The sequence below is a fragment of the Athene noctua genome, chromosome 24 (assembly GCF_965140245.1).
Source record: "Athene noctua chromosome 24, bAthNoc1.hap1.1, whole genome shotgun sequence".
In the NCBI taxonomy this organism is placed as follows: Eukaryota; Metazoa; Chordata; class Aves; order Strigiformes; family Strigidae; genus Athene; species Athene noctua.
The window spans coordinates 4,597,353-4,621,685 of NC_134060.1; the positions used below are offsets into that span (position 1 = coordinate 4,597,353).

At 52.4% G+C, this 24,333-nt stretch overlaps 2 protein-coding genes across 5 annotated transcripts; one reads left to right on the top strand and one right to left on the bottom strand.

Moving 5' to 3' along the window:
- Positions 1-1,110: 1,110 nt before the first annotated feature.
- NUDC (nuclear distribution C, dynein complex regulator) lies at positions 1,111-10,206 on the top strand. Of its 2 annotated transcripts, XM_074926308.1 has the most exons (10): positions 1,111-1,251; positions 2,429-2,506; positions 4,672-4,872; positions 5,010-5,012; positions 5,353-5,436; positions 5,754-5,867; positions 6,319-6,513; positions 7,099-7,182; positions 7,491-7,609; positions 9,310-10,206. In XM_074926308.1, the coding sequence occupies exons 1-10, from the start codon at positions 1,156-1,158 to the stop codon at positions 9,359-9,361; spliced, it is 1,026 nt and encodes a 341-aa protein (XP_074782409.1). In that variant the 5' UTR covers positions 1,111-1,155; the 3' UTR covers positions 9,362-10,206. The 2 variants fall into 2 exon arrangements, with proteins under 2 accessions (XP_074782409.1, XP_074782408.1); XM_074926307.1 differs by lacking the exon at positions 5,010-5,012 and having other exon boundaries at positions 9,310-10,205.
- Positions 10,207-14,721: 4,515 nt separating this feature from the next.
- On the bottom strand, positions 14,722-23,924 carry KDF1 (keratinocyte differentiation factor 1). Of its 3 annotated transcripts, none has more exons than XM_074926014.1 (5): positions 23,889-23,924; positions 22,492-22,665; positions 19,330-20,443; positions 18,345-18,419; positions 14,722-15,233 (listed from the first exon to the last, which is right to left on the bottom strand). In XM_074926014.1, exons 3-5 carry the CDS (start codon positions 20,423-20,425, stop codon positions 15,139-15,141), a joined length of 1,266 nt encoding a protein of 421 aa, XP_074782115.1. In that variant the 5' UTR covers positions 20,426-20,443; positions 22,492-22,665; positions 23,889-23,924; the 3' UTR covers positions 14,722-15,138. The 3 variants fall into 3 exon arrangements, with proteins under 3 accessions (XP_074782115.1, XP_074782117.1, XP_074782116.1); XM_074926016.1 differs by having other exon boundaries at positions 14,722-17,086; XM_074926015.1 differs by having other exon boundaries at positions 19,330-20,687.
- Positions 23,925-24,333: the final 409 nt, after the last annotated feature.

The window sequence follows — 24,333 nt, forward strand, 5'->3', positions numbered from 1 at the left end:
TGCCACACACAGGGCTGCCACTTGCACCCCCCCCTCCTGTCGCAGTGGGACAGTACAACCTCCCGACCCTACCATTTACCTACTTGTGCAGGCACCGAGCTCCACTAACTGCCCACGGGCATTGGCACAGCAGGGAGAGGCTGCAGGGTGTCACTGTTTCCATACTCTTAATTCCTTCCCAAGACACCTCTAGCTCACGGTGGGTGCCTTTGCCAAAACCTCGCTGACTCAGCCACCACCAGGGTGGGCTTCTTTTTCAGTATTAACTGTATCATCCATCTAAAATGAATCTCTTTATAAGATTTCTCTTATGAACAGTGTGGATGCTAGGGCAGTACTCCAGGGAGGCCCACAGTAACGTTTCAGAGTAGCAGGATCTCAGGAAATGGTTTGTGCACACTCGTGCCTTTCTCTTGGTTGTGCAGCTGAGGAAGGCACAAGGCCCATGGTGTGATGAACAGGCCCTTCCCTCGTCCTTGAGAAACCACTGTGAAACCAGAAAAGAGGCTGAGGAGCTTCTGATCCCTGATCTCCAGGGGGCTGGTGGCAGGATGAGGGGTTCCTGTGGCAGCAAGGGAGGAAATCCCCCCTTCCCGGGGATGGTGGTAATGCAACCAGTGGGAAGGCCAGAACCGGGCCTTGGCCCGCCAAGGGGCACGGGCAGAGGGGAGAGGAGGGGAGGGGGGGCGGCTGGCAGAGCCAGGAGAGGCCCCGGCCCAGCTCCTGGAGCCGCCTCCCACACTGCAGCTGGCGGCCGGGGCTTCCCGGGCCCGTGGCCCCCGTGAGGGCAGAGCAAGGCCCGGCCGAGACCCGGAGCAGCGCCCGAGACCCCCGGGCGGCCTCTGCCCGCTCCCCCCGACCTCCGCCATCAGCACTTTGACTTCTGACCCCCCGCGGGGTCACAGGCCTCAGCCGAGCCTTCTGGAAGGAGCCGGAGAGGCCGTCGCCATAGCAACCGGGCCCCGCGCCTCAAGTCCCGCCTCTCTCTGGCGGATTGGACGCGGCCGTGACCAATCCGCGAAGAGAGCGGCTCGGACGGGCGTTGGGATTGGTGGGTGGTGGAGGAGCGCGCGCGCGCTTCCGTCTCGCCACTTCCGCTTCCGGGTGCCGGCGTGAGGGGCTGAGGCGGCCGGGGCGGCGGCGGCGGCGGGCAGGATGGGGCTGAGCGCGGAGGAGGTGGCGGAGCAGGAGGACCGCTTCGACGGCATGCTCCTCGCCATGGCTCAGCAGCACCAGGGCGGCGTGCGCGAGGTAGCGCCGCCGGGCCCGGGCGCGGGATGGGCCGGTGGAAGCTTTTCCCTATGCCAGGGGCGGGAGGAGGCGGGGCGGGACCTCACCGGGAGGAGCGAGCGGAGGAGGGGGCGACTTGGCCCTTCCCGGGGCCCGGCTCGGCCCTTCCCGGGGTGCGCACGTGTCCTCCCCCCTCTCCAAGAGCGGCGATAATGGCACAGGCCCGCGCCAGCGGAGGACACGCTCATTAATCAGTGAGATGCTAAGGAGGGGCTGGGGAGGCCTGCGCCCTCCGCGTGGCCTTGTGCCCCGGCTCCTGCCCCCTCCGGGCTTCCCGCTTGCAGGTCCCCAGCCCTCGGTCCGGCCGACGCCGCTGCCCCGCTGGAGGTTTCAGTTTGCCGCCCGTGCCGGGTCAGAGCAAAGCCAAACCCCGCAGGGGAGGATGGGGTCCCTCTGTCCCCCTTTCCCAGCACAGCTGCCTGGTAGGGGCCCCCTGAGACCTGATGGGTTTAGACTCGACCCATCTTGACCCAGCTTGAATGCGAACATGGTTCCCTTCCTCGTGGTTGGGGCTCTGCTGACACCCCTCACGCTTCCCACCATGCTGACTCTTGCTGGGGGCTCTGGGGTTTCACCCTCTGATTGAATCACTGACAGGACAGAATTCCTGGGAAATAATGACAAGCCAAGTCTGCTGAGAGTATGGATTTCCATAGGGGTGTTTGGGGGTGCCAGTTCGTAACCGCTATTTCATCAGCGATGTCTGGCAGGCAGCTAGTAGTTATTTTGTAAAAATAAACTAAACATGGCACACTCTGAGGGTTTAGGTGTGCAAAAGAAGCAAAATATGGTATATGTGTATATATGCATACCCACCCAAATTCCTGCCTTGGATAATGGTTTGGGGGGTTGGAGTAGCTCTGCTTCCAAGGTCACCTGAGAATAAACTGCTTGCCCTTTCTTCACATAAACCATACAAGTGCCTCTTCTGAAAACTGAGAATCCAGGAACTGGATCTCCACAAAAGCCACTGGATGTTTTCTCTGGGAATCGGTCACGAGGCTGATTTCGGTATCTTGGCACAGACACAGGCAGGGAGTACAAAGAATAAAGGCTGCTCAAGGGACATGATCTGGTCTCATTGCTCTTTTCTTCTCTCCACCCTTTCTCCCACCCCCCTCCCCGTTTCCTCTACCAGCTTGTGAACACATTCTTTAGTTTCCTGAGGCGTAAAACAGATTTCTTCACCGGTGGAGAAGATGGAGTAGCAGAGAAGGTAAAAAAAATCCTCAAGCTTTTATGTCTTTTAACTTAAATGCCACCCATGTTTGTGCCATATTAAGACTTCCCTGCCTGAACAACTCAAAGCATTATGGTCCATCTGAGGGACCAGCAGTCCGTGATGCTGGTGAAATACATCACTGAAGCAAGATAATAATGAGCTGCCCCTATCTGAGGTGAGGCACACACGATTGCTTGTTCGAATGGTACCGACAGTGCAGGGTTTTTTGCCATGCTCTGGCCAAAGGCTTATTTGGAAAGCAAATCTGCCAGACACACTGACTTAACGGTGACAGACACCGCAGTGTCGATAACCCCAGGTTACCTTGTTTGTTCATCTCAGAAAAAGCACAAAGTCCACATCTCTGCACCTTTGTCTCGGGGCTGCTGTGCCTGTACGGAGCGAGTGTGCTGGGGAGCGAACTGGGGGTCTGGGCGGCCTCACTGGCAGCCTCAGCATCTCTATCCAGCAGGTATTCCTCACCCAGCTCAGGAGCTGAGAAATTCAATTGTTTCACTGTAGGGAAATAAGAACCAGAGCATTCAAACACAAACTGGCCAGGCTTTCTGAAGATTTCTTGCTTGTACTTAACCAAATATCAGCTTTTCCCCTTTCTGGACTACTGGAACTCCACCAGCAAAGCTGCCGTGTTGAATGTGTTAGGGCACATACTAATTGCTAACACGGTGTGTAACGTACTCTCTCTAGTCTCTAAAGTGGCAGAACTAAGGCAGGTAAGGGATGGGAAAGAAGATGATTTCAAAGTAAGAAAGATGAAGCCTACTGTCGTTTTTCTTAGACTAGAGAGCAAATCTCCCCCAATTCCTGGGGACTGTGCTATTGTTGCTGGCAATTCCATAGCAAATTATGTCTGTGCCTGTAAAAGGAAAGCGTTTGTGTCCTTGGGTGGTATCTGTTAAAATGTTTTATGGTCTTCTGAAAAGGTGCTCAATACAGAGTCTCTGACACCATAGTAACTGTGACAAAAATTGAAGAAGCTGCTTCCCCAATTCTCCTCACCCTTTGGCACGAAAGAGAAAGAGAGGGTGGGAAAGTCCTTGTCTTTTATGGGGTGCCATTCCAGAAGCCCTGGTGTGGAGTGAGGGGGGTGTGGTGGTTCGCTGAGAGAAGTGCAGTGTGTGCACACTGACAAGCTGGGGCAGTGTCAGTAGTTTGCTCACCGTGGATCATCGTGCGGTTGGGAACAGAGGCTGGGAGATGCACATCTTGAATTCTGTATCCTAGGAGACACTAGACTCATGTTGTACAAATACAACTTGCTTTTTCCTTTAAAACAGAGAAATACTTGGTGGTTGGTTACAAAACTGCAAGGTGTGGATGCTTTGAGTTGCTCTGGAAAGTTGCTGAATCCCCCTAGAAGTTTCTGGGATGTATTATACCAGTATTTATCAGTACCTAAAACCCCCATCTGCAAAATCTCTCCACTGTGATTCCTTTTCTCGGGTTCTGTCTATATTGTTTTCCAGAGCAGAATTCAGTTCTCATACGTGCTGCTTTGCACAGTGCTGCTGGTGTTATCGACCAGCAATTGCTCTGGCTTCCTGCCTGTGTACTCAGCTTTCCCTCTGAGCAGTACGGCCCTTTGTATCAGAGACCTTGAGATTTTGCTTTTCATAATCACAACAGCATGAGAATTTGGAGTGAGGTTTGCAGCTAAAATTGGTGTAGGAGTTGGCCCCTAAGTGTAAAACACTGAGCTTTTCCAACATTTCTCCTCTAAATCATGACACTTAATCTTAGACCAGTTGTGGGAAAGATCAGAAATAGGTAAAAAACCCCCTCGGATCCAGTATCTCCATTCTTGGAGCTGTCAAATGGCTGGGTTAGTCATCTGCTCTGCTCGTCCTGCTGAAATTGCACAAAGGCCAAAATAAATGGAGACTTTTTATCTTGTTATCTCCATGGAACTACACTCGCTGTGTAAGGAAGAAATAGAGAAGGGCTTCATTTAAATATTTTGAGTTTTCTCCTGCTCTAGATTCTCAGTCAAAAAACTAGAGTGAAAATGAAGGGAAAAGTCACATCTGTATGACTAACAAATGTTCTCGTGCTCCTCAGTAGACAGTGAGTTGGCTTCACTTGAGTTTGAAAAAGTGGTGATTTTTTTAAAAACCCTTTGGTATATGTTCCTGTCTCAGCTGATCACAGATACCTTCAACCATCACAACAAACTAGCTCAGAAGGAGCGGAAAGAGAAAAAGGCTCGTCAAGAGGCAGAGCGGCGTGAAAAGGCAGAGAGAGCTGCGAAACTTGCTAAAGAAAAGCAAGAAGCAAATGAGCCAAAGATTAAGGAGCTTACAGATGAGGAAGCAGAAAGGCTGGAGCTGGAAATCAACCAGGTGAGAGCGATGTCTGATGCCTGCAGGGACCATCTAGGTCGTCTCCTCCACTGGCCCTGTGTGTAGCTCGGGTAGCAGTGAGCGGTTCAAATGGCTCAGACTGGTTCCTTTGAAGTGTTGAGAGCACCAGACTGGAGCAGGTGTTGTGTTTCAAAATTAACTTAGCCTAGGCTCAACCATTGCATTTTTCCATGGGTTCTTCATTAACTCACTTTGCCCTTCTGCCTTCAGCAAGCGCTCTGACTGTAGCAACACCCTCAGCTACAGCCGTCAAGGTGTGAGGACCGAGGGACTTTTCCCCTTGGTGGTACTGCTTTCCTGTAACACTTTTAATGTCTGAACATTCTCAGTCTTGGGTGCAGTTCCGAGTCCTGCTCTTTTAGTTTCAGCTGTAGAGACTGAGGCCACCTAGTGTCAGACCAGCAAGTAACACAAAGTGCCGACACTTGTCTGAGCGTGTTCGTTCTCTTTTCTAAACAGAAGAAAGAGGCACAAGGACAGGTTAACAGTGTCCCAGTGAAACCCTCAGAGGATGAAGGTGAATCTTCAGATTCTAACAAACAGGTAAAGCTCATCTAGGGACTTTATTTTAGGGTGAAATATGTTTCTGGACAACCCTGAGAACTCTTGTGAATGTGAGGGGATGTCCCATCTGGCTTTCTTTAAGAATGCATGCTTAATTCTCAAAGGCTTCAATATGTTGGAGTTTTTTTTGACTTTTTTTCTTGTAATTACATTTTAACAGAAACACTTACTCAGTTTGGGCTAAATTTATGTGAATATCAAATATGTGCACCTGACCTGAAATTCTTACAAAAACAAAGAAACATTAATGGAAACTTGAAAAGCTTCTTTCTTTACGCTTTAAACTGGTTGCTTAGGAAACAGATGATGAAGAGGAAGACGAGAAGGATAAAGGAAAACTTAAACCCAACTCTGGCAATGGAGCTGACCTTCCAAATTACAGATGGACACAGACTCTTTCAGAACTGGATGTAAGTGTTGTCTTATTGCCAGGATCTGGGGAATCTGAGATAGGGAATAAGAGCAGGTGCTGGTGAGAACCGTGGAGCAGATGGCCTGTATCTCAGTTGCCTGTGGAAAGTTGTTAGTTGTACTTAACAGCAACATTTTGATAGCTGGGAGAGAGCTTGGTAACTAAATAAAATGCCCAGAAGCTGTAGTTAACTTTGACAAACTTTGGTCTTGTTTTAACAAGACGTTAAAATCCGCTTCCCTTTTTATGGTCCCTTTGAGGTATCGGCCATCCTGTTGCCAAACTTACTCTTGTATCCTTTCACCTCCTGCTCACTCAGTACCCCAAGGACAATATTGTGTGCTCTCAGTCAGGTGAAACCAAGGCAGAAAGTCTTAGAACAGCAGCACAAGAGGGTGAGGAGACACTACTCTGCTCAGCTGCTCAGATCTGATCTTTGTCTGGTCCAGCTGGCCATCCCTTTCAAGGTGAACTTCAGGTTGAAGGGGAAGGACGTGGTGGTTGATATCCAGAGACGGCGCCTCAAAGTTGGCCTGAAGGGCCACTCGCCTGTCATTGATGGAGAACTTTTCAATGAAGTGAAGGTGGAGGAGAGCTCCTGGCTCATTGAAGATGGTAAAACAGTCACCGTGCACCTGGAGAAGGTAAAGCAGAATGTATCAGGGAGGATTCAGACTTGTCTGCCTCTTCCGTGGTGAAGTAAGAGTCTGACAAAACCTGTCAAAGCCTTGGGCTTTGTCACCTGAAAGAGAAGAACCATGCTGACCCTTGGCACAGTGTCAGTGATGCTGTTGGAAGTGCGGTATTGCAGGTTCCCCCTGTCCTCAGCCTAACTTCATGCTAGTCCAGGATATCCAATTGATTGCCCAGCAGTTCAGGAAAAGTTGGAAGGAGATCAGTTGTTTTATAATTGTTCCTTGTGGAATAATGCCATGTTTTGACATCTGTTAGTGACCTGAAAATCCAGGGACAGACCTTACTGTGTGTTGTGTCCCTTCTGGGCCTCTCCAGGTGATTTGTTTGCCCTCAGATTTCACAGTTGTGGAAATTCAGGCTACATAAAGTGGTTCAAGAATGAAAGTAGTACCCTTAATCCATGTTCAGATTGTACTGACATTTTGAAAACTGTCAAATAAAGGTTGATCTCAGCAGCTTTTTCCTGTCAGAGACATAAATTCCTAGAGGAAGTCCAGGAAAAAATAAAATATTCTTGCTTCTTCATCCTTTAGATCAACAAGATGGAATGGTGGAACAAACTAGTCTCCACAGACCCAGAAATCAACACCAAGAAAATCAATCCAGAGAACTCAAAGGTAAGAACTCCCCTTGTTTTACTGACTGGAGCCTTCTCATAAATGTGCTCAGACTCGGCTCACATTCAACTTCTGTGTCTTTTTTTTTTTACCAGCATGAAACCAGTACTGGCAGTACTGCTGCATAAGTGCCCCCAGAACTGGAAATGAATGTAGCTGAGTCTATAGATTAGTGTCTGTGTAATTATTTCTGCAGCCCGTGTGCACAGCGTAGCGCAACCTCCATGTATTTATGTTCTCTGCAAGCGGGGTGGATGTATGGGTTTGAGACAAGTTATTCCAATTTTGATAGAAGTTTTTGCTTTTAGTTGTCAGACCTGGACAGTGAAACTCGCAGTATGGTGGAGAAAATGATGTATGATCAACGACAGAAATCCATGGGCCTCCCCACATCTGATGAACAGAAGAAGCAAGACATTTTGAAAAAGTGCGTAGAGCTTGTGAATTTGTGGGTATTTGCTTTCCCAAGCCCCTCTTCTCTTCCTCTTTGACACAGATACGTGAGCAGAAAACAGCTTGGCCTTCAATCCTACCTGTGTTCACATCTGCAGTTACACAGTCATTGGCCAACCCCCAGTGTCTATAAAAGCCTGTGGGGGCAGAAAGCATAACGGGAAATTCTGGGAATAGCCTAGCTCTGGGATTGTCTTAATCTGCTGATTTCAAGTCCAGAAAGCATGTTTGAGACTGGAGGTACCGTCTCTGCTGAACTTTAACATGGTCTTGATTGTTTTCTAATCTCCCTCTACTCAGTAGCCCAGATAATGGCCCCTCCCCACACACCTGCCACCAGACAGCTGTCTCCAAGCCAATAGTGCTTTTATATCTTTATTGCCCTGTTTGGCCTAAATGCACCTTGGCGAGGAAATGACTCCTGGAGTTCCCAAGGCCGTTTGGGAAGGCGTGGAGGCAATTCTGGGTCATGCAGCTTCTTCAGCAAGTGCAAACACACATCTTATCTCAGGATTGGAAGGAGGGTTTAGTGTAGCAGGCCTGACTCCTTTCCTTCCTTGGCTTATCTGTAGCGGCAGGAGCTTTGCTGTGATCAGTGTGCCAGGTACAGCTGTTTTAGAGCAGAGACCAGGCTTTGTAGAGCCTGGCTCTGGAGTTAGTAGCACGGGAGGTAGCCCTCTCCTCCTGGTAAGTCCACACACAGGGCACCTTGGCAAGATCACTCATTCCATGCTCTGGAAGTTTGGCTTGGGCGCAGATTGGTTGTTAAAGAACGGGTAGGAAGTTTAGACTTTGCTCAGGCCAAAGTAGACTCGGTGGTGCCAAGGTGGGTCCTAATCTCTGCCAGTGGAGCCCTCCTGGCTGCTAAACAAGGACGTTCTTCACGCAACAGTATTTCTGTGGAAATGGAAAGTGGAAATGCTGTGGTGGCGTTTCAGGGGAAACCATGAGGTGAGAGCACGGAGGAAGACAAGACAGAGGCCTGCCCTTGCACGCTGTGCGTGAATCCTCTGCGTTGTGATGGGCTGCATCCCGTGGTGAACTGCAGGGCAGAGGAGGGAGCCAGGAGCTTCTGCCTGCACTGATCGCTCCTGGTTGCTCCTAGGCACAGCGTGTTATTCTCAGAACTTTCTGATGTGGCAACCTGAGTCCAAATAGTCCTATCTGCTGGGATTGCAGTACAGTGGCAATTGGCTTGCATCTAGCTTGAAACCAGATTTCTCTGGTCACGTCCTTCGTGAGTTTTCACTGTCGCAGCACTGGAGATATTCCCAATGTCCCCAGTAATGCTTAAGCGAACACGTTTGAGCTTAAATCGTAATTTGCCCTCACAATCTCCCCTCTGCCCCATAATCAGTGTCATAGCTGCTACGTGTCCGTCCGAGAGGTAACAGTTAAAGGGTGTGTGTTTGATAATTAATAACTCCCATGTGTCTGGACTTGCTGACCTTGATGGCTGGTAGGATTGCTGATACCACTGACCCGAGGAAAGCCTGTTTGTAGTGTGGAGAGCACGTCCCAAGGAGCTCAGCAAAACAGTCCCTGCTGTGGAGGGCGTGGGGAGGAAGCAAACTTGATAGTGCAGGAAGTAGGGATGCCTTACCCCCCAAACCAGAGCTGTTCTGTGGCTCCTGCTGACTCACACCCGTGTTCTTGTCTTTGTTTTCCTTGCAGGTTCATGGAACAGCACCCAGAAATGGACTTTTCAAAGGCTAAATTCAACTGAGCCCTCCCCTTCTCCCCCCTCTTTCAGTCAGGATGGGGCAGGATATGTATTGCCGGATATCCCTTACCTTGGGCAAGTAAACACTTCCAGCACCCCACCCGAGCTTGCTGCAGAGGCAGCTTCATGAAGTCGCCCTCGGTTGTCCTGTGGCAGCTCCAGCTGGAGCCCGCCGCGACACTTCCCAAACGGCTGTTAGGAGAGAAGGAGGGGTTAGAGCGAGAAAGGGCGTTAGGGCTACAAGAGCCAGACTTGAGAGGTTTTGGGACATATCCTTAATGCATCGCTTCGCTTCATCTCCTGGCTCTTCAGAGCTGCTAATCCACTCTTTGCCATTTTGGTTTGGCAGCAGGTACTCCTGAGTTTTCACTCCCTTCCCCTCAGCTTTCCTGCTCTCCTGTGAAAACAAGGGTCAGTTTAATTTTCTAAAATAATTCTCCTTCTGCCTCCTTGAGAAAGGAAAACACCAGCCTGAAAACCAGCTGTTGCAGTAGAGACAGACTCTGCTCCTCCTTGCTGCTGTTTTGATTCTTGCCAGAAGTGGAGGAGGCTGAGCCCCGGGCTTGGGCTCCCCTCGCAGCTGGAGAGGCTGACCTGCTGTCCTACAGCAAGGAAGGGCTGGGGAGCCTGTGGCTGTGGGCAAGGGAGAGGATGTGGGGGGGTCTTTGGGGGTGCTGTTCTCGCTGGGAGTGTGTCTCCTGCCTCTTTTCCAAGAGCCTCTCTCCCTGCTGACTCCTTACAGGCATCACTGCGTTCTTTCTGAGCTGCCAACAAGTGGCATTACTCTGCATGTTCGTATCTTTGTTAAAACTGCAGTGCAACATAAAGAAAAAACGAAAAAATTTCCAGGTAGAGTGTGTGGTTTCTCCTACAGAAGGGATCCAGGCTGGGACGGGAGCTGGGAGCGGGCACCGCCTGGGAATGAGGGAGCCTGGCAGGGGCTGGGGGTCGTGAATACCCCATGGGCTCCCTGCTCCCACCCAGTGTTTGCTCCCCGGCTCAGGAGAGGCACTTGGAGCTGGTGCCCGGCTCAGGAGTGCTGACAGACTCCAAGCCCAGCTTAAACACTCGGGGATGACCAAGGCTCCACCCTCCACGGAGCAGCGCGTGACTGCACTGAGGAAGCCACCCTTGCCCCAGGTCTCCTTTATGACGAGCTAACGAGGAAGGTGTCACAAAAGCCCAGGCTCCTGTCAGTCCTTTACAGGCTACCCCAGGTCCCTGCTGCTGTGGTTCTTGCCTCTGCCTTCCCGAAACGTTTCCCCCTTCTAGCAGAGGGAGCAGGCACAAACGGCTGAAGAACCTGCTTGGGCAAAGTCCAGCCTGGCATTGCACCTGGCGTGTTTTTATTTTATTTTTGAATAGTAGGCTGTTGTTTGCATTTAGTCTCCCAGTTTTATAGGCTCTTGGGGTCAAAAACCAGCACCCACCCAGTTGAGCAGTGACCTTGTGCTGAACAAGGACTCAGGTCGGGGCAGCTGCCTCTTGACTGCTCAGCTCTAGGTCCTCCCACCAGTTCATCTCACAGTTCACCCCACACACGTTTGCGTGTCTCCTTCGGCTCTAATAAAACAACAGCGTCTCCTGTTACTGTAAAAAAAGTCAGACTGTGCTGGCTTCGAAGGTGCTGAGCCCTGGAGGGAGCGTACCTGCCAGTGTCTGCTCTGAACCATGGTGGGGGTGAGCGGGGAGGGCTGAGCTGTTTGGGGCTGTGATGAGCTTCACCCTGTTCTCAGCTGTGTCAGAGCGCTGCTGCTGCTGCTCCCTGGGGCTGTCGGAGGTGGGGGGAGGTGACCATGCTCTGCACCTGCGGCAGGATCCGCATCCAGCCGCCAGCTCCTCCTAAGGAGCAAGCACAGGCAGGCAGCGGGGCAGCAGATGGGGACCAGTTGTAAACTGGTGCAGTTCACGGCACCACCCCAAGCCCAACCAGTAGCTTTGTTACTTCCCCGTTACCGCCTCAGCCCTGTAACCGACACCAGAAACCCCGAGGCGACCTGAGGCGATCGCTGGCAGCTGCCTGGATCAGTGGGATGTTAGAGGGCTTTGTGCTGCCTGTTCTAAGGGCAGAGCTCCCTCCGTGTGGCCAAAACCCCAATCTTGGGGCTGTTCCTGTCCTCAGCCCCCGCAGGGTTGTGACAAGGAGGAGTTTGACAGTTTTGAGTTCTCCAGGCTCTACCTGGTGTCGCTTGCAGGAGGCAGGTTGGGTAGGAGCTGAGAGAAGACAGCGTTGACAGAGGCAGTGGCAGGAACCCCAGAAGAAGCTGGGGGAGATTTTTTTTGGGGGTGCAAGGAGTGTCATTGCGCCTTTCAGGCAGATAAAAGGAAAAGGCAAACAGTCGGGAGAAGGGGGCTGTAACTGCAGCTCCGAACCCGCCGGCAGGTGAATGCCCGGGGCTGTGTTTGTTTGTGAACGGCGGTTGATCCCCTGGACTTCAACCCTTCCAGCCAGCGGAACAGAAGGTGTTTCTCCTGACGGCCTTGTCCTCTGCAAACACCTGGTTGCCACCAACTTTCCCCAGGCCAAGGCAAATCCAAAACACCCTTTTGCTTCCAAAAGGCAGTTTCCCCTGGAACAAACCACGCCGGGGCAGGACAGCGCTGGCCTGAGCAGCTCCAGAAGTGGCTTAAAGAACACAAAGCCCCACCTCAGGCAGAGTTACCGGAGACCACGGCCCGTGGCCTCGGTCTTGCGGCCACAGCAGGGAACCACTGAGCACCACGAGGGATGTCGGGGACCAAACCCTACAAATACATCCTTGTCTTGGCTCCCAGCAGATGTTCCCTGCCCCAGGCCCGGCAGAGCGCGGGGGGCCGTGCAGGAGGGTGGCAGGTGATGAAGGTCCCTTTGCTTTCCCCGCCCGTGTCCCGGCACCGTGAGACGCCGTTTCGGTGCTGCCACCCGCCGGAGCCGCCGCTGCCGGCACAGCCCGGAGCTCCTGCGCCCGCCTGGCCGTGGCTCCCTCCCTGCCAGGCCCCTTCTCACGTCCTTTAAAAGTAAAATCTTGCAGGCATACAGGCTCTGCAGAGGGCTTTCCGTATGGTAAAAGTTTCCCTCATTTTTTATTTTTTCCTAACAGCAGCTCTTGGCGTAGCTTTTATTAATGAATATCGCAGCTCTGACTATTTTGGAAACAGCCCAGACTGCAGGAGTGCTTTGGAGAGAGCAACGAAACAGCAAAACCACAAAGAGGGAAACGGAGGCGCTGGGTATTTAACATTACTGCTTAATCTGAGGAAAAGTCACAGCTCCTCTGTCACTGCTCAGGACCAGGTGGTAAAGAATTGGGGTCAATCCTTCAACTTTCAAACTTCTAAGCCACACTGAAAGAAATAATTTAGTAGCTCAGGGTGTGGATGGGGAAGACGAATTTCTTTTCTTTAACACTCAAAGCCTTGTGCATCTGTTCCCAGCAGAGTTACTGATCTTAACCCAAACCCAAGGAACCACTGGCAGCGGGTGGCTTGGGCTGTGCAGTGTGTGGGATCCCGCTGAAGTCCCTGTACTTGCAGCACAGTGAGGACTCACGCACAGTGTGAGTCTCTGGAGAGTGGCAAAACCAAGCCCAATAAAATCAAACAAAGTCTTCAGGAAAAGAAAGGTGCTGAGTCAGGCTCCCAAAAGGAAGTACCTGCGTGAAGAGAGCATGTTGACATGCACGCGGCCAGGTAAAGGGCTCTCGTGCTTATAAGATCTCCACTTGGGCAACCAACTCTTTCTGCCAGATCACTCAGCAGAACACTCAACGTTATTGCTCAGAGCAAAAACCACAACAGCAACAGCCAAGACAGCTCGATCGACAGCAAACAAAAAAACCCTGTGGATTCATTCCACGTGAGCAAGGAAACCCACGATCCACACGGCGAATCAAAAGCAGGAGAGTTGCTGAACACAGGACTGACAGCAGAGACACATGTCATGGTTTTAAATGCAAAGTTTTCAAATCTGTCCAGAAATTGCCGTGATCTTGCAGCAGCACTTTGGAAGCAGCCAAGCTAGTTGGGAAGCAGCTCTGTGGGGCAGGGGATGACCTCCTGTGCTGAGCACCCAGCAGAGCTGCACTGAGCAGGGATTGGGATTGAAGCCTCCAGAAACATTTTTTTTCTCCAGGGATTCAACGTGCCCAAGAGAAGCAGAAGCAATTCTGTGTGTTACAGCCCCTCGGTCACTCCAGCTGCTTGACTGAGTGCTGAGGGGAGACTGAACAGCTTCCAGGAAAAGCACTGGAGAAATTTAGAGAGGAAGGGTAGGCAGAGGGCAGAAAAATGGGCCCAGACTTACAGGGGAAACTATTAAGGCAGGTTAGGAGCAGGTGGGGACAGCAGAGACAGCAGTGACAGAGCCACGTGCCCGCACAGGGTGCCAGCGGTTGGCCAGCAAGCTGCTGCTGCTGGCAGCATTTGCTCTATTCCCCTGCGGCCTCAGCTGGCTGGTTCAAGGGCTCCAGACACCAAAACATCTCTGGAGACCCTTCCCAGCTGAGAGAAGGCAGCATTTACCTGTCCATGGCTTTAAAATCCTTCCAGAAAAGATCTCTTGCACAACTGCAGTGGTCTCTGCCTGCTGCTGAAGGGTGACTGGCCAGGCTGAACTTGGGGCAGAACAGGCAGGGGACCGGGCACAGAAGGACTCAAGTTTAGGCTAAGTCTTCTGCCTGGACAGACCAAACTTAAGTTAAAAAAAAGAGGGGTTAGTGCCAATCCTTCACACCATCCACTCTCTTCCCTCGAAGGGAAGTTGGTCCTGTGCACCAGAGGGCAAAACCCACCCACAAGCACCTCCCGGCTGTCCCCTGCCCAGGGAGGGTGAGGGACGGTCAGTGGCAGGGAACGGAGCTCTGTGGGATATCAGCTGAGTTTTTGTAGTGAAATTAGAAAGTGCAAAACTGGTCCTTCAAGTCACAGGGTCCAAGGCTGAGCCAGCCTCCCTCCCCAGGCAGATCCTGCCCCACCATCAGGGACAGCAGCCGCTCTGGAGCAATTTGTGCATTTTCCAGCAACAGCTGTCAGCACCACAGGAAAAGAGTTGGAAATTCTCCCCTCAGGCTCAGTTCCTCCAGAGCTCAGTTCCAGCATCACCCCTCAGGGAAGGCCTGGGTTTCCCTGTGTGCAAACAGGCACTACCCCAGAGGCTCCTTTAGTCAGTGCCCAGCTTCCCCGTGTCCCGCCAGCCCAGCATCCAGCCCTGTGATCAGTCTCCCTGGGCATGGGCAAGTGCTGCCAAATGGATGAAAAAAATCTGTCTGGGGATCAGCACCCCACCCTGCAACCCCCCCAGCCTGGCCCAGGCTCCCTCGCTGAGGGATGTTCTCCCCAAACTGATGCAAGCAGGAATGTAAAAGACACAGCACAGGTGAAGAGCACATCTTTTGCTTTATAAAAAAGACCAAATCAGGTGTTTAAGGCCAAGGAGTGCAAAAGAATCCCGTAAGACACCACAGGTGCACCAGCTTCAGGGACCATCAAGTTGACAGTCTTCCTCTTAGTGAGTTTTGGGGTTTTTTGGGGGTTTTGGGGTTTTTTTGCAAGCTTAATCCATACACATTCACTCTTCGTACACAGACTAAACATTAAAAAAAAATGTCTTATTGCATCTGTCATAGCGATTGGCAGCTCTTTGCAAGTCCATCCTCACCCCTCGTCTCCAAAGCTCCAGCGCACAGACCACAGAGCTCCGTGTCAGCGTGACCCACACTGACGCCTCAGTGCACAGGTTTAAGTAAACTTGTCCAAATACGTATGTACAAATCCATTCAGAAGCAGGACGCCAAACGGGTCCCTCAGTACATGTGGCATTCAGAAGGAGGTGACCAAACACAGCTCCTCTGGGAGTCCTGGGTTGGCCTCGCTTCAAGTCTTTTCCTTGCATAAACAGCTTTAAAAACAAAGCAGGGAGGGGAAGCAAAATCCACATCTCAGTCTCTCCCCTGTATTTTCAAAAATCTCTCTCTGTCAGTGTCTCAAGGTGTGCTCTCAGTACTGTCCGTGGTTTATGAAAGCATGCTCTGAAATACGAGCAGTTTACAAAAACAGGCTCTAACAGGGACTCAAACTGTACATTTCAAAGGGCTTTGGCTGGTTAAATAAGCCTGACTGCTCATGTGAAAATATTAAATCCTTTTCCCCCTATCCAGACTTTTGAAGAGTAATCACAGGCTATGAAATAAAGGCACATTTCAGTTCAATTAAGGCACAATTCAGTTCAATTAAGGCACAATTCAGTTCAATTAAGGCACAAAAATGTGGTCCACACCAAATCACAGGGCCTATTTTGGTTTTCCTCTCCCCAGAAAACAGTGAGCGTTTATTCTATGGCTGGTAAATTCAACTAAGCGTTTTCTATTCATGTCCAAGGGCACCCGAATGTATAAACAGGTCCCATGGCTTCACGTGTTTACTTTATGATAAAAAAACCAAGTGGCAACACCAGTAAAATAGAGCCTCCTCCTGCTGCAGCCCTCAAGGTCGCCTGGTGTGGTGCCCTCAGATTAGCAACTTCACATCTCTGGCCTCCGGCGGGCGGCTGGAGAGGGGTGAAGGGAAGGAGCCAGCGCCGAGCACCCACCGGGCAAAGGCAGGACCAAGCAGTTCCTAACAGACCCTCTGGAGACTCTCAGGAGAGGCTTTCCTTTTGAAGCAAGCTACTTTTAAGAGAGTTTCCAGCAGAAAAAGTCAAATTAGTTAGAAAAACTTAAAAATAAACTGACTATTTCCTTCAGCTGCCATAACCGGAGCTCAAGGCTGGCCCAGGGACACCAAGGGTGACGGGGGAAGGTGGAGGAGTGAGGAAGAGGTGACTGCACGGCACGGGTCAGCGCGTGCAGTTGGTAACACCTCACGCCTGCAGTTCACGTTGGACTGGCGGCGGCTGCAGAGCTGCTCCCTGTGGTGATCTGCTCCCTGTGGTGATCTGCTCGGGAGGTGCGAGCAGGGTGGGTGGCCGGGCACCCCACCCCTCCGCGAGGGGCACTCTCTCGGCAGACACGCCAAGAGGGCAAAGAGTAAATGAACACATTACCTGAACCTTCTCCTTACAAGGCAGCAGATGACGACACCACTAAGGGTCAGCAGGAAGGAGGCACATCTGGCTACTGCAAACACCAGGGCTAGAGGACTTCGGTTTTTGGGACAAACCCAGCCACTTTAAATAGAGATTTGGGTCCCTAGAGAGCAGGGGCTTGGCCTTCACTGTAGCGTCAGCACAAACACAGACACACCATCCAGTTATTCCCTACCCAAGTTAACTTATGCAAAGCCAGAAAGCAAGAACTGTACAACAGAACCTCAAAGCAGGGAAAGGACTGGGCCACTGAGGTTGCTGAAGCTACACCTGAAGGATGGAAATCATAGAGGCACAAGTTATCTGATACTTCCTCATCCATCTTCTCCTCCCTGGGCACACATTCCACCTCCCAAGTTCATCAGCTGCACAGTTCACTTCCTTGATGTTCTACATAGTCCAAAAAAAAAAAAAAAAAAAAAAATCCAGTGAAATTCAGACAGCAGGAGAAATTTGGCTTCAACAAACGATCAGGGTAGACTGGGGGGAAAAAAAAAAAGTGGCATAGCACACTCCATATTGAAAGAGGAGAAATCTGATTGCAGCAGAGACTTGGAACTCCTGCTGCTGCTTGGGTCCTTTTCCTTAACAATACACCTGAAGCAGAGGTGCCCCAGATGAGTCAGTCTCTGTGTCTTGGAAAGAAGAATCTCTGCTTGTTGGAGAGCCTTGGAGAGGAAAGAGAACAGATGGTGACATTAGACAACGTGAACTATAGCAGTTCCTGGCAGTTAGGCAAGCAACTGCCACAAAAGGCTTTGTGTATCATGAGGGAGGAGAAAGCCACACAAAGCCCACAGGCAGGGAACAGCCCTGCCTGTATTGTAGCCACCTTCTAGGAGGGATCTGTTATTACGCAGGAGAAAACTTGTCTTTTAGCCCTGGGCTGCTCTTTGGAGTGGAGCACACATGCCACAAGGATCAGAGCTCAGGGGACAGCCTGTCACTCTCCCCTGCTTCCCTTTTGCACAGTTCCTTTTGTTCCCAGTATAACCCCGCTGTGACCTCAGCTGGTCACACCCCAAATACAGCCCCAAACTTTGTCAGGATACCCAGAGACCCAAAATTAACTCTCAGGCTAAATGCTGTGCATGGACGGAAAGCACTCCAAACTTGGGTTTCATTCTCTTTCCGAAGGACCCAGCAACCCTGGCAGACATCAGGTTCTGAGCCTCCTTCACTCCCAGAGCTCGAGAGAACTACAACCCTTACGGTAACCTAAGAGGCAGATGTCAGCTCAGCCTTTGCAGATGGTGAAAACTGAGGGGATACGTAATACAGGATCACAGAATCATCTGGGTTGGAAAAGCCCCTGCAGCTCCTCCAGCCCAACCACGAACCTCCCCCTGACCGTTCCCAACTCCCCCAGATCCCTCAGCGCTGGCTCAGCCCGACTCTTCAACCCCTCCAGGGATCCCGGGGACTCCCCCCTGCCCTGGGCAGCCCATTCCAACGCCCAACAGCCCCTTCTGCACAGAAATCCTTCCTCAGAGCCAGCCTGACCCTGCCCTGGGCAGCTTGAGGCCATTCCCTCGGGGCCTGGCGCTGGGGCCTTGGCTCCAGAGACTCATCCCCCCTCTCTGCCCCCTCCTGGCAGGGAGTTGCAGAGGGCCAGGAGGTCTCCCCTCAGCCTCCTCTTCTCCAGACTGAACCCCCCCAGTTCCCCCAGCCGCTCCCCAGCAGACCTGTGCTCCAGACCCTGCCCCAGCTCCGTTGCCCTTCTCTGGCCACGCTCGAGTCATTCAATGGCCTTTTTGGGGTGAGGGGCCCAAAACTGAACCCCCTCATCGAGGGGCGGCCTCACCAGTGCCGAGCCCAGGGCTCAGATCCCTTCCCTGTCCCTGCTAGCCATGCATGAGGGGGTCAGGGCATTCCCCTCACTCCTGCGATGCCTTTGCAGCTGAGACCCCTGGCCAGGTCCGTTACCTGCGCTGCTGTGCCGCCTCATGTTCCTGGCCATCACATCTGCTGGTGTTTCTTCCGATATTTGCACGGCCAGATCTGGAATGGAAACCAAGAGGGCCTGAGACAGGAAAGGACAGGCAGCTCTGACTCAAGCTGCCTGTCAGGGAACACACAGGACTCTCCTTCCTAAGGCACCAACCTCAGGTAATAGGAGAGGGAGAGTCTGATTCTTCAGATTGCTTCCACCATTGTCTTGGTAATCTGAGTTTTGTAGTCCCTAAATACCAGGAAGTAACAGCAGCCTTACTGCTAAACTGGGAAGCACAACAGCTACTGGGTTTCCTTTGCTACTTCTGGATGTCTCCTCACCCCCCATACTCAGCTTTTCAAGGTCTTTCTACAACAAACTCTCTTACAACCTGTTCTGGAGGTCAGGCTTCTCCAGACAAGGAGGAAAGCATCCTCAACAGAGCCAGGAGGCACTCACGCTGCGGCAGCAGCCCTCCCCTCCTCTTTGCAGGGGTATTACTGACTGCTCCTCAACCCACCGTGTAGAGGAATTCTCAGCTCCAAGGAGACCCCCTGTCATGGCAGTCTAAGGGTGGCATTAGCAAAGAGCCCTGGTAGAACACAGGGGAGAGAGACAGCTTAGCAACTGGACATCCTCTGGCACAAGCCAGCTCGTCTGGTCATACCAGTTAAGTTTGACTCACGGTCTTTCTGCCTAGCTTAGAGGTGCGGAGGAATCATTGCAGTAGCAGCAGAATAAGCCCTTATATTGCTCAGAACAAACTGCACTGACAGTGAAAGATACTATGAAGGAAGCCAGGACACAGTGAGTGGTGAGGAGCAGAGGTCTCCAGTAATGGGGAAGGACCTCTGTTCACACATCCCAGGGGAACAAACCCAGCCCCAAGACAGACATCAGCGTGCAAACCCTGTTCCATGGCTGTGATAAAATAACCCTTTTTTACTGAAGCAGTGACACCAAGGAACCCACACGTACCGTCTTGGCTGATGACCATGGACTCTAGCATCGTTTCGTTCCCGCTGTCTGGGGCATTGCCTCTGCTGGACTTCTCCTCGTGGCTCTGGCTGGCTGGGATAGAAATATGGGGCCGGACCCTACTTTTCCGGGTGCTGATGCGTATGATGCCTCGGACCAGCCTGCATTCAGCATCCTGCTCGTCCAGGTTGTAGTCCTGAGTTATGCTATTGATGAGGTCTGAGATCTTGTTGGTCTTCTCCAGGAAGACAGTGTCTGATGTGCACTTGGCCAGCTCATCGATCTGGTGGACGCTGAAGAGCTCCGTTAGTTTCTTGAAGATCAGGACGTCGATCTCCCTGCTGGACATGGAGCCGTTCAGCTCGCTGATGTCCAGGTCGGACTCGTGGAAGGAATAATACTCCTCTGAACTCCGGTGGCTGCTGGGGAGTGGTGGCTTTTCTATGCTGTTCCTGAAGGGCTTCTCTGGGAGTAGCTCTTTGCAGCACGAATCCGATTCCAGGTGGTGGCTGGGGCTCCTGTTTTGATAAACAGGAATGCCCTTCAGTTTCACATCTGGGTAACTGAAACTGCTACCCATGCTGGACTTTTTGATCTGGTTCCCATTCTTCTCAGTGGGAGAGACGTTGGCGGGGCTGTTTGGCAGTCGCCCGTTATAATCTCCGTTCTTTCCATCATCAGTGGAGGTCTCGGTGGGCCCCGGATAGGGGATACAGACACTGCAGTCCTGAAAGCAGCCCCCACAGGTCACTATACAACAGAAAACAGCCTTGTATGTATTCCAGGCCTGAGACAGAGAGGAACAGCAGAAGCTCTGGTTTGGGGGAGCCTCCGCTGTACCAGAAATAAAGGTGATTGTTTCTGCCTCTCTCCCGTTGGAGTCTTTGACATCAGCTTTGCGGCTTTTCCTGTCCCGCATCTGCTGGGCTCTGCTCCGGCTCTGTTTGATTTCGGGCGTCGAGCCACTGAACACCTCCAAACTGACATCTGTCTCCTTGGATGCTCTGGTCCGCAGGGGCACGGCCTCCTGGTAGGACTGGTTCAGCTGGCGGTGGCTGTTCAGGTCGTGGGGGAGTCCTGTTTTCCGGCCCAGCATGGCTCACCCCTCACACACCTGGAGAAGAAGAAGGTCTCAAGTCAAGCATCTGTCACCAGCCCCACCTTAGTGAGCCGCTGCTCAGCGGAGGAGGACTCTAACATTCAAATTCAGCAGTTCTCAAATTCAACGTTTCAATTATTTACAGAAATATTTTGCATTAGGACCCATGCTGTTCTCACTTGTCGCATAGAGAGGGAATCCAGGCTGTGTTTCAGGGCCCTCCGACGGCTCTGGCTTTGCTGCTTCCTTTCAGTAGACGCTTGAATCAGAAGAGCTGTGTTTTAAAAGGACTGTTTTTCAGACATCAAAATCCCTGTAACCTTCAGAAGAGGTTTCCTCAATGCAGCTGGAAGACAAGTCAGGCTCCAGAGCAATAAATGAGCGGCACAGCCGTAGGTGGAGCCAGCTGACAGGCTCCTAAGGGAAAGTATCTTCTTTTAAACAACTTCCCCTTTGTCTTGCATTCCTTAGGATTAAGCTGGGCCCTGACAGCGCTTATCTGTTTCAAAACACACCGTGCCCAGGAGGAGATGACAAGCAATCAATCATTATACAAACTGCCAATTCAGTCTCCAGGTTATTCGATGCTATTCAAATCTAGAGGATTTAGCAATGACAGCGTTACTGACACTGATGATTTTTGCTACTCGTGCTAAGGCTGTTACCCTAAGGATTTCCCTAGGAAAACTGTCTTCATCTGGATTAAAGAAAAGATCTTGTCAACAACTTGGTCTCAAATCATGCCTCACGGGAGCAAAACCTTTACCTTCTAGAGAAATCCTACAGCTCAACTGTTTTTCTCGTTGACACCGTACTAACACAGCTGCCCCAGGTCTGCACGCAGGAGAAAACTCTTTTTACAGGGTACCACGTCACACTTTAGCTCCACAGATCCAACACGCAGAGTTTGGCACATTAAATCTCCCTCTCATGAAGAAAGCTCAGCACCGGGAAATGGTGAGGGAAGTCAGGTCAAGGCTGTCACTCTCCACTTCTACTGCTGCTGCTTTTATCCCAGACTATAGTGGGCCCCTAAATTGTCCACGGTTTCTAAGCTTCTTGGCTAACACTGCTTTCACCCCCAAGAGATCCTTTTAAATACTAATTAGGCTAATTAATAAGCAGTGAGAGCCCAGCCATAGCTTAAGTGTTTTTGGACTATCCCTGCTGCTCTACTATATACTTTCTATAGGGCACCTCAAGCATGAATAAATAAATCTGTCCTACTTTGTTAGAGCATTGTCTCTTTTTCCTCCTTTTTTAAAAAACAAATAGCAACGCTGCCTCCACAAAGAAACAGGCGCAGACTGAAAACCAGGCAGTTACAGCACACCACTGCTTTCCAGGAATATTTTGGCTCCATTAGCTTATAAAAATCCGTAAGTAGCTCATGTCCCAGGAGCTCCCTTTGCACATTCCTGGACAATATGTTAAATATAAAAGCCCCAGACGCTCCAATTTCAGTGCTGAGCAGGCAGAGCTCCCTAGACTCAGTATCAGCTGAGAGTTTTGATTGCTTTCACTTCACAACAACAGGGTTTTCTTCCTCAGCTTCACCATTTTTGTAATGCAGTTCAAAATTGAAAAACAAATGGAAAACATTTGAGCTGATCTAAGCACAGAACTGCTTACTGGGGTGTTTCTCTCAATATTGAGGCCTCATCAAGAGATCCAACATCTGCATTGCACAGTAACAATCCTTTATATAACAATATATAATATTCTGGAATTTCAGAGCATTTTTGACATAGAGAAGAGCATTATCTCAGCTCTACAGAAAAAGATTCATAGGCTTAGAGACTAAGCCACTTGCCTGACATTGCACAAACCCCCAGCTGCATCTCCAGCCCCGAGCGCTGAGCTCACCCCCTTCCCATCCCAGCTCATGTTTCCGTGACCACTGGATCACAGAAAAGTTCCCCAGGAGCACACACAGGCACAGCTCCTCGATCCAGCAGCTTCTCCAGCACAAGTGATGGACCAGACCCGAACCCGCAGCCAACTGCTTAAGACAGCCACAAACAAAAGCTCAGACTAAAATCCACAGCTGAGTTGATACTCACAAGATCGTTGGGAGCCTTGTCTGTTCTCACGCAGGCACCTTGTGTGAATAGAGAAGATCCTTCTGAACAACTTCAACATCTGCTTCAGAAGAGCACGGAGGGATTCACAGACAGTTTGCGCGTCTAAGGGTTAGCCGGGGTCTAAGATCTTCATTGTTCAGAGGACAGGATTTCCTTTGAAAGTTTTTTAAAAAACGCTAAATCAATTTGTGAATCTACTCAGTAAAGCAAATAAGCATCTTGCTGGTGCTGTTTGAAGCTGGGGAAGGCAAAGCATTAACTTAAAAAGGGGCCAGAGGATCTAAATTCAGGATACAAGATTTACACACAGATACAACTTCTCTTAGATATATGGAAGCATCAATAGCTGTTTCTGAGTTTTCTAAGCAGCCTTGGCAGGAGACGAAAGCTGCCTGGTAAAGCTCCTGGACTCCTGACTGCTCTGCTGGCAGCGATGGAGACCCTGGCCCAGAGTAACACGGATCCGGCCTCTCCTCTGTGTCCCCTCGCTCACCTCCCTGGGATATAAACAACCCGGCCAAGGAACTGCCTCTCACCAAATGCCTCCCTCTGCCCCCCGCCCCCCCCCAACATCCCCTGTTCAGCTGACAACCAGGACTCCAGCACAATGCAGGTAAAACAGATTTGCCCCTTCCTTCTCACAAACGAAGCGCTGCAAAGGGGGGAGACCTGCCTGGGGACAAGCGGAGACCCCTCTGCCTACCCTGGGCCCCCGGGCGTCCTCGAGACGGTGGGTTTTGGGGAAAAGAGAAGCTGGCAGTGGAGAAGAGCTGGTTCCCAGCGGCACCGCCGACCGTCCCGGCGAGGCCTGCCCTTTCCCGCGGAGGCTCCCCCCCGCGCTCCCCCCTTCAGCCCCCCAAAGCCAAGCCGGCCTCAGTAGTGGGCAGCGAGACGCGACCCCCGCCGCGGGAGAGCTCCTCCCGACATCAGCCCCCGGGGCGAGGATACGGAAGGTCCCAGAGCAGCGGGAGGGGACAGAGCGGGGGGAACGACGACAGCACGGGGACAAGAGGCGGCGGGGGGCGGCCGGCCCCCAGCCCTGAGCGAGGGGCCGGGGCACACGGCCCCTGTCTCGGGGGAGGCCCGGGGCAGGGGGACGGCACCCGGGGCACCCCGGTCTCGGCGGGGAGAACCGTGGGGATCCTCGGGGAGGGGGGGAGCGCCCGCCTCTCCCTCCCGCCGTCCCTCCCGGCCGCGGCCTGCTGCTGCCCCCAGGCCCGGGACGGGCGGCCCCGCCGGGGGAAGCGGCGGTAGCGGGCGCTGCCGCGGCGGCCGGGCCCGGGGCTGAGGCCGGAGCTGGGGTCAGAGCCGGGGGGGTGTGTGTGTCCCCCAAAACTCCCGGCGGCGGCGGCGCGGCCCCCCCGCCCCGGCGTTACCTGCCAGCCAGGGAACGGCGTCCGGCCCCGCCCCACCTGGGCCAGGTGAGACACGTGACCCGCCCGACGGGCCGCCGCGAGGGACAGCAGAGCGCGGCGGGCGAAGCTGCCCCGGCCCGGCCCCGGCCCCACGGATCAACGGATCCCCGGCCCCACGGACCCCCCGGCCCCACGGACCCCCCGGCCCCACGTCCCCGCAGGCCCCTGGCCCCACGGACCCTCCGGCCCCACGGACCCCTGTCCGCACGGCCCCTCTCTCCACAGCCCCCTGTCCCCACGGATCCCTATCCCCACAGATCACTGTCCCCACAGACCCCTGTCCCCACAGATCCCCGACCCCACGGCCCCCCATCACCATGGACCCGCTGTCCCCACGGACCCCCAGCCTCGAGAACGCCATCTTAAAGCACCCTTCTGCCCGGGGATCCTCATCCCCAAGGGTCTG